The sequence below is a fragment of the Arvicola amphibius genome, chromosome 4 (assembly GCF_903992535.2).
Source record: "Arvicola amphibius chromosome 4, mArvAmp1.2, whole genome shotgun sequence".
In the NCBI taxonomy this organism is placed as follows: domain Eukaryota; kingdom Metazoa; phylum Chordata; class Mammalia; order Rodentia; family Cricetidae; genus Arvicola; species Arvicola amphibius.
Genome location: NC_052050.1, coordinates 44,222,862 through 44,234,931, shown reverse-complemented (window position 1 = coordinate 44,234,931; position 12,070 = coordinate 44,222,862). Strand labels below are relative to the sequence as shown.

Sequence of the window (12,070 nt, the reverse complement as noted above, 5' to 3'; positions counted from 1 at the left end):
GAAACTGAGTTATCACCGCCACTTACATAGGAAGATGCTAATATTTTACCTTTCTTCATGGATTCGCTCTCCATCCCCTCCTTATATGTGTACAAGAGATCGTCAACTTCACCCAGATTCAGGAAGCCCGAGCCATCCTTGTCCCACTTCTGAAAGAGGGCTTCTAGAAGAAGCACCCGTCGGATTCGGAAGGCGTTTTGTCGAGCCTAGGACACGAATGAGAAAATGAGCATGGGAGATGCAGTCTTTTTGTGGGGGCAGGCGGGTTGCATTTAAAGGAAGTGTAGCATCTATTTTTTTAAAAACAGCTTTGCTTTGGTGCTGAGATATCAGAGGGGAACGCGGAGTCTGATTTTAATGCCCATTGCCGTTTCCCTGTTTCACCTCTCAGCCAAACACACCGGAATTTGCTGTGCAAGACCAAAACACTGGATTAGAAAGGGTAATGCACTTTTGAAAGCACATCCTGCTGTTCTTCCAGAAAATCCACATTCCACATTAGGTTTCCAGCACCCACATCTGACCACTCACAACTGCCCATAACTGTAGCTCCAGGGGGTCCAAAGCCTCTGATCCTCATAGACACTTAGACTTGTGCGCGCGCGCGTGCGCGCGCGCACACACACACACACACACACACACACACACACACACACACACACACTAAATAAGTATCTTCTGGCTAAGGGAAGGGAATGGCATTTGAGGAGGCCAAAGGGATATCAAGCCTTGAATAAACTCAGTGGGACTAGTTCCTACATTTCCCACGAGACAGCGTAAGCTGCTCACTTAAGGCGATGTGTGTGTGTGTGTGTGTGTGTGTGTGTGTGTGTGTGTACTTATCACTCAAGAAGGCAGTAAGTCCTCAGGAATGTGTGCCACTGGGGGCCCATGAACACAGATACATACTCAAGGCATAAACCTACCCTAAAGTCTATGCATTGGCACACATATCTGCTCACACAGCAGCCCGTACGCGCACACTGTCACATCTACATCTATCTGCACCTCGGGCTTCAGGGAACAGAAACAAAACTGCACCCTGCGCCACCGCTTGCCAGAAGCCATCATTATCATTTTTAGGAAAGTGTGTTCTCTGGAGTGTGATCTTGACAATCGAAACGGTACTTAGTGGCTGTGCTGGTGGGAACACAGTGGTACACTCGGTCGTACATGTTTAAAGAGAGTGTACTAGGACCAGCTGAAGCTGGGGGATTTATGGCTAATGGTGACCTTACTTCCTGCATTGGTAAATAATATTCCCCACCTGTTCTAAGGCTTTCATTTTCTCTTGTTTTGTTTCAAAATAGTTCTTCTGAAAAAAGGAGGTGAGACTCTGGCTGACACTCAAGGGGGTATCTTCACCGACGAACGTCAAGAGGAGCTGCACAAACTGTACCAGATTGAGGGACACTCCATCGAAGGCGCTCCTCCCTTTTATCTCCTTGTAAGTCTGAGTATTCCTGATAATTGCATGGAGGTCTGCAAAGCAGGGAAATGCATCAGACAGTAAAGTAAATGTTTCTCTAGATTTTTTTTGGGGGGGGGAATAAGTCCCTGCCATGATAGAAACCCACCATCGCTTTGTTCTGGAGCAAGGGATTGGAATACAGGCTTTACTCATCCCAGATATGGACAGTGTCTGAGCTAAACCCTGCCTCCAGCACCCACTGGTTCTGCCTCTCAGGAATCCACACTCCATCCATGACGACAGCAGCCATCGTTTTCTTTGGGGAACAGTTCTCTTCCAGTGTCACTTTGGGGGAGGAGTGGGACGGCACAGAGCCCTCCTACCTTGTCCCGTGGGTGTATGATGTAAGGTGTGGCCAAAAGTTCATGTATGACAACAGGTGTAGCCCATGATAGGCCAATGAGAATTAGCTTCAGCATTATTTTGAGAACCACTAGGGAAAATTTTGTTTTGTGTTCTAATTGCTGAATTCGTAAAATGTGATACATAGTCAGATGCTCCTGTGGCCATTTTTGAGACAATGTGAAGACAACTGCCTAAAATTGAAAGTGACACAGAGAATATGGCTGAGAGATGCTGTTCTCTGTTGGAACTGGGTACACATAAAGCCAGCTATGTCCTGGACTTCCCACTTAGGCACATTAATAAATGCTACACACCAGCTTCTCTCCCTGAGGGTGTCAACTAATATCTTTGTCTTGGAGAGCACTGTGACATGAAGTATTTTTTTCATAAAATGTCAGCTTACTGATTCATGCTTCATTTATTCATTGATCCAATCACTCATGCCGTTATACCGTCTCTGTGGGATCTGATGTAACTTAGAAATGACTACTCATGAGATTTTAAAAACATTGCCAATAAAAGTGGACATAGATGAAGAACATGAACTTGCCACTCATAGGAACTTGACAAATGCTATGCTTGGTCATTAAAATATTTTGGGGACAGATGGTGTGTTATTTCTGCTCTGGGAAATGGTTCTATGGGTAAAGGGTTTTGCTGAGCAACCATGAGAAGCTGGGTTTAGATCCATGTAAAACCTGGGTGCAGCAGCGTGTGCCTGTAATCTCAGTGCCGTGTGGCGTTGACAGGCAGATCCTGAGGAAATGCTCAACAACCAGTGTAGGTGAACTAGCAAGCTCCAGGCTCCATCAGAGATCTTATCTATAAAATAGTAAGATGTCAGCAACAGCAAGAGATAAATCAATCTCTGCTTCCCACACATAACACAGGGATGCCTGCACCCGTACATAAGTGCACACGCATGCATAAATCACACACACACAAATACCAATCAGTTAATTAACTAATTAAATTGAAAACCAGGTTTACTATTTGATTTAGGCTTAAATGACAAAAGATTGAATGTAGAAAATAATCTTGATCTAATTATGATTAGATCTACCACTTAAAGTGATGGAGAAAATAATAAAATAGCATTTTAAAAAATATGAGCATTACTTGAAATAATCATAGCTATAACATGGATTACCTGAGAACTAAGAATTGCTCTTCCTTCAGTTCAATAGTTTTTTTTTTTGTTAAGTCTTCATAAACAATACATGCTGTATGAAGCTGCTTGTTCATTTTCCTGGCCGCCCAGACTCCCAAAATAATCACACAGAAACTATACTATTTATATCACTGCTTGGCCAATCACTTAAGTGTATTGCTAGCTAGTATTAACCCATTTCCAGTATTTTATATTTTACCATGAGGTTTGTGGCCTACTGGTGTGTCTATCTCTGGCAGGGCTACATGGCTTCTCCCTTGACTCCACCCACCTTTCTCCCAGCATTCAGTTTAGTTTTCCCTGCCTAGCTCTGTTCTACCCTAGCACAGGCCCAAAACAGCTTCTTTATTAACCAATGGTATTCACAGCATACAGAGGGGAATCCCACATCAAAGACACACTCACCTGTCTCACATGTTTGGGTGTAGACCTACTAGGGAAATAAATATATTTTTAATTGAGTTCTAATTTCTAGTGTGTGATTCCTTTTGTATGTTTGGATCATGTCTTTAAAGCAGCATTAGGGTATGCAACAGTTAAAAATAAAGTATACCAATGCCAGCAGTTTAAAGCCTGAGAACATTCACCGATAGTATTCGTCACCACCAAAAGCATACCACCACCCAAATGCCCATCTTTACTGCAGCTTTGTCAGTTCCCAGGGATGAGATGGCATAAGGACGTCAGTATGTCCTAGTTCAACCCAGCCTTCACCAGCGGGCACAGTGGTGAACTAGTGTCACCTGTGCTTCCTAGTGTCTTTTTACACACGTACCTGTGAATCTGGAGTCAGCATAGATCAGTTTTGCCTGTTCCTCATCTTCAGATTGGACATGCTTCATGTTCCAGTCAAAGATGGAGAATTCCCCTGTGAAAACACATTCCACCACACAGCCCATTTCATTTCACCTTGGCTGTGCTTTTCCTCTTGGGCACAAAGGAAAGGAGAGCTAAGGGAGCAGCTACCTGACCACTGTTTTCCTTCTACATGTTGGGGCTTCGGGTCACAGGCTTTGTCTTTCTGAGAGTCCTGTTTTGAAGTTTCTAATGGGAATAAAAGAACATGATAAGGCTGGTGTGACGGCTTCTCCGGTAAACGTTCCTGCTGTCAAATCCAACAACCTGAGTTTAGCCCCAAGGGTTCACAGGGTAGAAGGAAAGGGCTGACTCCTGAAAGTTTTCCTCTGACCTTCACACTTGTACTGTGACATGTGCACATGCATGCATGTACGTGCGCACATGCACACACACACACAGGAGAAAAGAAAATTCCTATGGGACAAATTCCTGGCATGTATAACAACCCCAAACTCCAAGACCTTCCCATGTATGTGTCTGTGTCATAATCAACCAAAATAAAATCACTTAATAATTTTAATTGTTGAGAGAGGCTGGAGCGAAAGCTGTTTGTTTGGCTATACAAAGTGAGGTTGTATTTCCCAGCCTCTCTTATAGCCAAGTGTTACTAGATGTCTGAATTTTAACCAATGAGATGAATACATACTGAAAATCAGGGCATTGGAGAGATGGCTTAGCCATTTAAGAGCTCTTGTGCTTGAAGAGGGTCTACTTTCTGTTCCCAGCTCCCAAAGGGTGTCTCACAAGCATCTGAAACTCCAGTTCCAGAGGCTCTCATGCCCTCTTTTGGCCTCTGTGAGTACTGCATACATGGTGCCAACATGTATACAAGCAAAGCACCCATACACATAAAATTTAAAAATACTTTAAAATAGTTAAAATTCAGAGTGTTTTTTTTGTCTGAAATATAGGTTTTTGGAAACTCTTATAGAAAAATGCAAAAATGAAAGAGGTAAAATACTGTTTGCGTGTTTGTTTTTCTGAGACAGGGTCTCTCTCTACAGTCTTAACTGGCCTGGACCTCACTCACTATGTAGACCAGGTTGGCCTCCAACTTACAGCAATTCAGTTTCATCTGCCTCCTGAATGTGAAAATTAAAGGCATATGGCACCATTCCTGGCCCATTTGTTGTTGAAATAAAAGAAAAATTAAAAGTGACTTGCCTTTAGAACAAAAATGTTTCTGCTTTCAAAAAACCATTGAAATATTCCTAGATTTCATATTGATGGACTTTTGGTATAAATGAAATCCTAGGCAAATTATTAATAAGCGTTCTGGCTTTCATCTAATTGAGCGTTCAAAGTCTAGGCTCAAGTGCTGAGCAGGAAAATACACCTGTGGCTTACATGATAAGATATGCCAGCAGAGGCACTAACCTAATGAGTGCTTTCTGAAAAGATCTTTTAACGGTCACTCCAGAAAACAAAACGCTGATTTGATGGAACTAGATAACTACCTGGCGGACGATCATCTTTACTGTACGAGGGAACTTCTTCACCCTGTTGGGAATCCATGGCAGCTTGTTCCTCCTCATTTATGACTGGCAAAGACTTTTCTTCTGGAGATTCCATTTTATCGAATTCCGAGGCTTCACTTTCTTTTGAGGTGTCGCTTTTTTGTGAGGTTGAGTCTGCGTCTTGTTCTTCTAGAATGGTGTCTATTGGTGGTCCTTGCTCTGCCTCAGACTGCGGCTCCTCCGTTATGGACTCTTTGTGTGATTCATACTCTGAAAATGACATTTTGTGTCCTGCTGACCCTTTGCGCTGACCTCCGGATCCTTTGCTCTGTCCTTGTTCTACCCCTGATCCTCTGCGCGATCCGGCTTCTGAACTACGAGACCCTGTATCTGCAGGTGATTTTCTGCGTTGTCCTGTTATTAATGTTCTGCGTTGCACAGGTTCTGAAACTGACCCTCTCTGTGATCCTTCTTCCTCTGTAACTGACCCTCTTTGTGGTTCTTGTTCTGACACCAATTCTCTGTTTGAGTCTTGCCCTGTCTGTGGCTTTTGTCCTGATGCCGACCTTCTGCGGGACTCTTCCTCTGCAACTGACCCCCTCTGCCGTGTTTGTTCTACCACTGAGCTGCGGGACCCTTGCTCTGCAACTGACCCTCCGTGTGATCTTGGCTCTACTGCCGACGCTCTGCGGGATCCTTGTCCTGAAACGGATGATTTGTGTAACCCTTTGCCTTGTTCTTGTCCTGTAAGTGACTCTCTGTGGGGTTTCTGTTCTCTGCTGATTTCCTGTTCTGAAGCCAGCTGTGTTCCTGGCTCTGTGGCTGACTCTGGGGATGGTTCTTTGTCGGCACTTGTCTCTTTCTGCTGTTGTGGAAGATTTTGATCTTCCTTTTCTTGGGGTTTGTCAGCAAGTTTTTTAGCAGCTAACACATTCATTCTTAAGAGCATTTCATCAAAGTCTTCATAAATGTGCTTTTTAATATCTGTATCGCCCCAGAATTCAGACCACTCTATCTCCTCAAATTCGGTTAATGGCCCTATTGCAGACAATAAAGGATTTATCTAAACAATCTATCTTACAATACAGAATCAGAATTATTGAATTAATGTAAAAAATAGCATTGAGGGCAGTCATTATAACATAAGCTTATTACTTTAAAAAATATCAGAACTGGGTGTGATAGCACATGTCTTTAATCCCAGCACTCAGAAGGTAGAAGCAGGCAGATCTTGAATTTGAGTCTAGCCTGGTCTACATAATGAGTTCCATACACAGAGAGAGTCTGTCTTCAATAACAACAACAAACCCACACAAAGAAACAAAATTAGGTACCTTTTGCTGCAACTCAACACCCAAACGAACATAAAGAATTCTCACTACTATGAATTATCAACTCTTCCTGAAAGGTGTGGTTTACAAAATGAACATGTCTTTTATTTTCATATTTGGAGAGTTGCTTGGATTGCTAAAACAAATGACCCTTTCTTTTGTGGTCCCTTTGCATGCAATAAGCGCAGTATAGAGATGGGGACTGTCTTTCCATCTCAAGTATCTTTTAAAGTATCTGCAATACAGGCTGGAGAGATGTGCTTGCTGCCCAACTCTGATGACCTGAGTTTGATCCCCAGAGCTCACACAGAGACAGAAGAGGAGAACTGATCCCACAAAGTTGCCCTCTGACCTCCGCATGTACACCGTGGCAGTCATGCTCCCCTCCCCCTTCAACACACACACATCACACTCATGTTCAAATAATAATAATTAAAATTGAAAAATCCTGTAGTATATAAGGAAAAACTAGCCTTATCGATGACAACCTTTCCCTGGGTTTAATTTCCATCCTTTCCCTTCAATTCTTCTTTTATTATTCAACTCTTCTTCCATGACTTAGGTGGACAGGTGGTTCAGAATTTTATGGAAAAGAGTTAGAGTGGAGCCCAGGGGTAGATTGTGTGCTTAATGTGCAATTTCCAGAAGAGAAGAAAGGAAGGGAGGGAGAGACAAAGGTAATGTAACTGGAAGTTCCTCTCCTGCCTGCCAATCCCCGATAACCACTTGGAGGTTTAATATTAGTCATAAACTCTTCGGCCTTTTAGCTCAGGCTTAATATTAACTATCTCTTACAACTTAACCCATTTCTATTAGTCTATATTTTACCATGAGGCTTGTGGCTTATTACCTCACATTTTTCTTCTCCAGCAGCTGATGGCATCTCCCAGACCCCACTTTCTTTTTCCTTTAATCTTTGCTTGGATTTCCCACCTGGATCTATTCTGCCTGGCTAGAGTATTGTGCAGAGAAGCAAGATGAAAGCAGCTAGCTCAGGGAAGAAGTCAGCTGGCCCTTAATATCCGGCCAAATAATCTGTAGCAGCTCTCCCAAGAAGTTGATTTAGGGAGAGGCTGCTCTGTGGAGCACCTCCCTTCAGAAGCTATATGGCCAAATCGGCTTCTTTATTAACCAATGGTAATAAAACATATTCACAGCATACAGAAGAGTATCCCACATCAGGACGAGATAGTGGAAAGAAGGAAGGACTTTAGGAAGAAAACTGGATGGTTTTCACAAGGATCTTGCTATTGATCCTAGTAACAAAATCTGCTGGATATGACTATACTGGCCATGACCCCAGGTGAGGGGGAGATTTATGGTCCCCAGGACTTACTCGGCTACATAATGAGACCTGGTCTGAAAAGGCACCCCCCAAATAAAATCCCACAAAATCCTTTCTGTCCCCATTCTTCTCAAAATATTTAATAATTAAGTTATAATATTGTGGCCCCTACAACTTTCAGTATACTACCTACAGATTCTTGAGTATCCAAGTAATAAGTCTGCACACAGAAATAAGATATTAATATTGTTTAACAAACGACCATTAAAAGGCATTCTCTTCAAAAAAATAAAAATAGAGCTGGAGGATGCCTCAGAGGTAAAGGAGCATGCTGCCAAGACAGAGGGAGGGGCTGAATTTGACCCTCTGACCCCATATGGTGGGAGGAGAGAACTTATAGCTGCCTTGTGACTTCAATGGGAACGCTATGGCACTCTCTCTCTCATAAAAATAATATAAAAAAAACAACAACCTTGTAAATGGTATTTATTGATAAACATACAAAAGAATATTTTAACATGTTAGTATACATGTATATTTTACCACAAAAGCAAAGTAAGTAAAGCTACTTCAGTAAAGGAAACACCTCTCACAGAAATCTTAGAATTCTAGGTTGGGCATTATAAATGGAATAACTATTTTTAACTTAGTTTCTAAGGCATTCAAAGTATTCCCAAAGCTTTTCTTTATTTGTTCTAGCTGAGTTTTGCGTGACAGAAGTTTGGATATTGCACTCTGATGAAAAACACATGTGTTTGTGAAGAAGAGTGAATTCTGTGGGAATATGAGCAAGTAGATAATGTATGGGTACCATGACTTAAGGATACAGTACAAAGAGATCCCTTGGGAGTAGAATGATCCCATGTTATCTACCATTGTCCTAAGACACCCAACTTCAGTGCACTCTTACCTCTGAACAGCACTTACATTGCCGTGGGTTTCGGAGTAAGCTCCTAGCAGGGTGTGAACTTTGATCATAGAATGTTTCCAGTAAGGCCAGCGTCCGCTGCCGATCCAGGGCCTTCACCTACACAGAAAGTTTACAACAAAGTAGCTGCAGTGGATTCAAAATTTTTTATGATGCTAGATCATGATTTTCTGAGTAATTTATCATTGTGGTCATCACCAGTTCCATCATTATTGTGAAAATAAAAACTACAGCATCAAAATCCATAAGCTGGATCGTATGATCATTTCTCCCTTTCGTTACATGTCAAAACACCTTGGGCTTAGCGGCTATTTAACAAATATTTGCAGTGACTGACTTCCCTTGATGAATTCAATGTACAGTCTCCAATTCTTATCTAACCTGACCTTGCATGTCATTACTTGTTTGTTTATACATTATTTTGGGAAAATTTTTATTACAGAAAAACAAACAAAAAATGGTAAAGCTAACACCACCTGTGATCTCAGTAGCTGGAACTCACAATTGTCCCAAGGAAACAAAAAACAAACAACACCCAGTGTTCTCCTTTGACTTCTACATGTGCATGCATACAAAGGCATGCACACATGAACATGTTTATACACACAAAAGAACACGCATAAAAGTGTATTAGACTGATAAAATATATGTATCATTCTTTACATTGTTATTTTAAATTGTGTTTTGGGAAGAGGGTTGAGGTAGCATCTTGTTATATAGCCTCATATGGCCTGGAACTCAATATCCACCTGCTTTGTCTTTCCAATGTATGCTACAATGTCTAGCTTTCAAAGTGATTTTTTTCCCCTCAATTAGATTTGGGAATCTAATTTTATTTTATTCACTTTAGGGGCTGGATAAATGGCTCAGAATTTAAGATCACTTGCTGCTTTGCAGGTTCAGTTCCCTGCACCCACATGGCAGTTCATAACCATGTATAGCTCCAGTTTCAGAGGATTCAACTCCCTCTTCTGGCACCTGTAGACCCCAGGCACGCATGTGGCACATTTATATTCATGCAGACAAAATATTTATACATGTAAAGTAAAAACTAAATAAACATCAAAGAAAAAAAGTATATTTTATCCATTTTAACTACTATGTAGTACAATACAAAAGCATTGTAATTTCTTAGCATTCTTTTATTAATAGAAATTAGGTTGTTTCTGGTATTTTGAGAAAAATATGCAGCAGTGAATAATCTTATATACACATCCTAGTGTGCATTTAGAAAAATTTTCATAAAGTAAATATGTGGAATTACTATCAGTTTTGCTTGTGCACTGGGTCTGTCCTCACTCTCCTCTGAGCTGTGGGACTAATAACAGGGCTAATACCAACTGAGCAGTAATGGAGGCTGTATTTTCCTAGCTCTGGGCAATGAATAGATGAGATGTCCACAACTCCCCACAGCCTGTTGTCTGGCCCTGGTGGATACATGCAGAGCCGACAGCTAGAAAGCTTTTGACTGCTGTAGGGCTTCAGCTTGCCTAGTCCTCGAAGATCACATGGTTGTGGTCTTCGCAGCTGCCATCTTCCCGTCTTCCGTCCCACTCTGGACGGCAGCTTGACTCTAAAGCAGCAGGCACAGAGCTTCTCCAGACATTCTAGTCGGGTCTTTATCTCATTCCCACACACTCCTTTAGAATTTGAGCAGTTTCGGATCTCTTTGAAATTCTTTACTTCTTTAACCCCGTGTAGTCATTCTGTAAATACACACACGAGCACAAGCGCGCACACACACACACACACAGAGCAGACAGACAGACAGACAGACAGACAGACAGACACACACACACACACACACACACACACACACACACACACACACTTCCTTTTTTTCTGATTTTTGGTTTGTCTCTCAATGTAGCCCTGGCTGTTCTGGAACTCACTATATAGGCCAGGTTGGCCTCTAACTCACTGAGATCCACTAGCCTCTGTCTCCCCAGGACTGGGATTAAAGGCGTGCACCACCACACCTGGTTCAGTTTCCTTCCTTCCAACAGTGTGATTTATTCAAGCCTTTTTCTTTGTAGAGAGCTGAGGTACTTCACCGGTACCGCTACCATCTCCATTTCCAAAGATCTTCGACCTGTTCCTCCTCGTCTTCTCCTAGCTTCTGAAGGGAGGTGCTCCACAGAGCAGCCTCTCCCTAAATCAACTTCTTGGGAGAGCTGGTACAGATTATTTGGCTGGATATTAAGGGCCAGCTGACTTCTTCCCTGAGCCAGCTGCTTTCTTTTTGCTTCTCTGCACAATAGTCTATGCTAGTTCATGCACAGATGCTCTTCTTGGAGTTGGAGAGCTCTTCTTTCTAGAGCTGTTCAACTTTGTTTTCTTTCTAGTATCTTCCTTCTATCCTCCCAAGTACTCCCAGTGATCTCCTAGACAGAATTTTATAGATCTTCTGGGATGTCTGGAAGGATGCACTGGGCAATGCCAGGCAAGATTTTGTAGTTGGGGAAGTTAAAAGGTTGGATTTCCTGACCTTATAATACAGCAAACTTAGCTTTTCTGATGGTGGCCTGAAATGAGACTCTGGGTCTTTCAAGAAGCTGATGTGCGATCACTGCTTCTCCTTCAATCAATATATTATCATTCTTAAAGCATCTCCTGAACAGGTAAGCATTCCCTCAATATCTCTCTGTGTCTCTCAATAACAATTCCATAAGAACCACCCTACCACATAGAATTTTATTCACCAAAGCTATTATTTTTATGAAATAAAAAATTCTGGAATGGGCTCAGTTGTTTGAAGTGCGTGCATGTGTGTAAAATAAAATATATTTTATTTATTTATTTAAATAGATATATCTAGTGCTGTGGAATAATGCTCTTGTACACTATAAAGATTTGATGCCTGTATTAGTTTAATAAAATGCTGGTTGTCCAGTAGTTAGGCAGGAAGTATAGGTGGGGCAACCAGACTAAGAATTCTAGGAAGAGGAAAGGTAGAGAGTCAATTGTCATCTAGAAGCAGGGGAAGCAAGACTGCCTCACTGAGAAAAGGTACCAAGCCACATGGCTAAACATAGATAAGAATTACGGATTAATTTAAGTTGTAAAAGGTAGTTAGTTAATAATAAGCCTGAGCAATAGGCCCAACAGTTTATAATTAATGTAAGCCTCTGTGGTGTGTTTATTTGGGACTGAGATGGTTTTACAAAGACACAGTAGTTATTAACTTTCATTAGAAATACCTGGGAAAATGTTTTCCCTCTATT

The 12,070-nt window shown here is 41.8% G+C and overlaps 1 protein-coding gene across 1 annotated transcript in view; it reads right to left on the bottom strand.

Annotated features, from left to right (window-relative positions):
- The window catches only part of Efcab5 (EF-hand calcium binding domain 5), a 92,589-nt gene that overhangs the window by 41,375 nt on the left and 39,144 nt on the right, over positions 1–12,070 (bottom strand). The window contains exons 4-9 of the mRNA XM_038327891.1: positions 8,846–8,945; positions 5,276–6,340; positions 3,954–4,031; positions 3,763–3,855; positions 1,268–1,482; positions 50–206 (exon numbers count right to left, since the gene is read on the bottom strand). Coding sequence (XP_038183819.1) covers positions 50–206; positions 1,268–1,482; positions 3,763–3,855; positions 3,954–4,031; positions 5,276–6,340; positions 8,846–8,945 — 1,708 coding nt within the window. The remainder of the gene's footprint in view (positions 1–49; positions 207–1,267; positions 1,483–3,762; positions 3,856–3,953; positions 4,032–5,275; positions 6,341–8,845; positions 8,946–12,070) is intronic.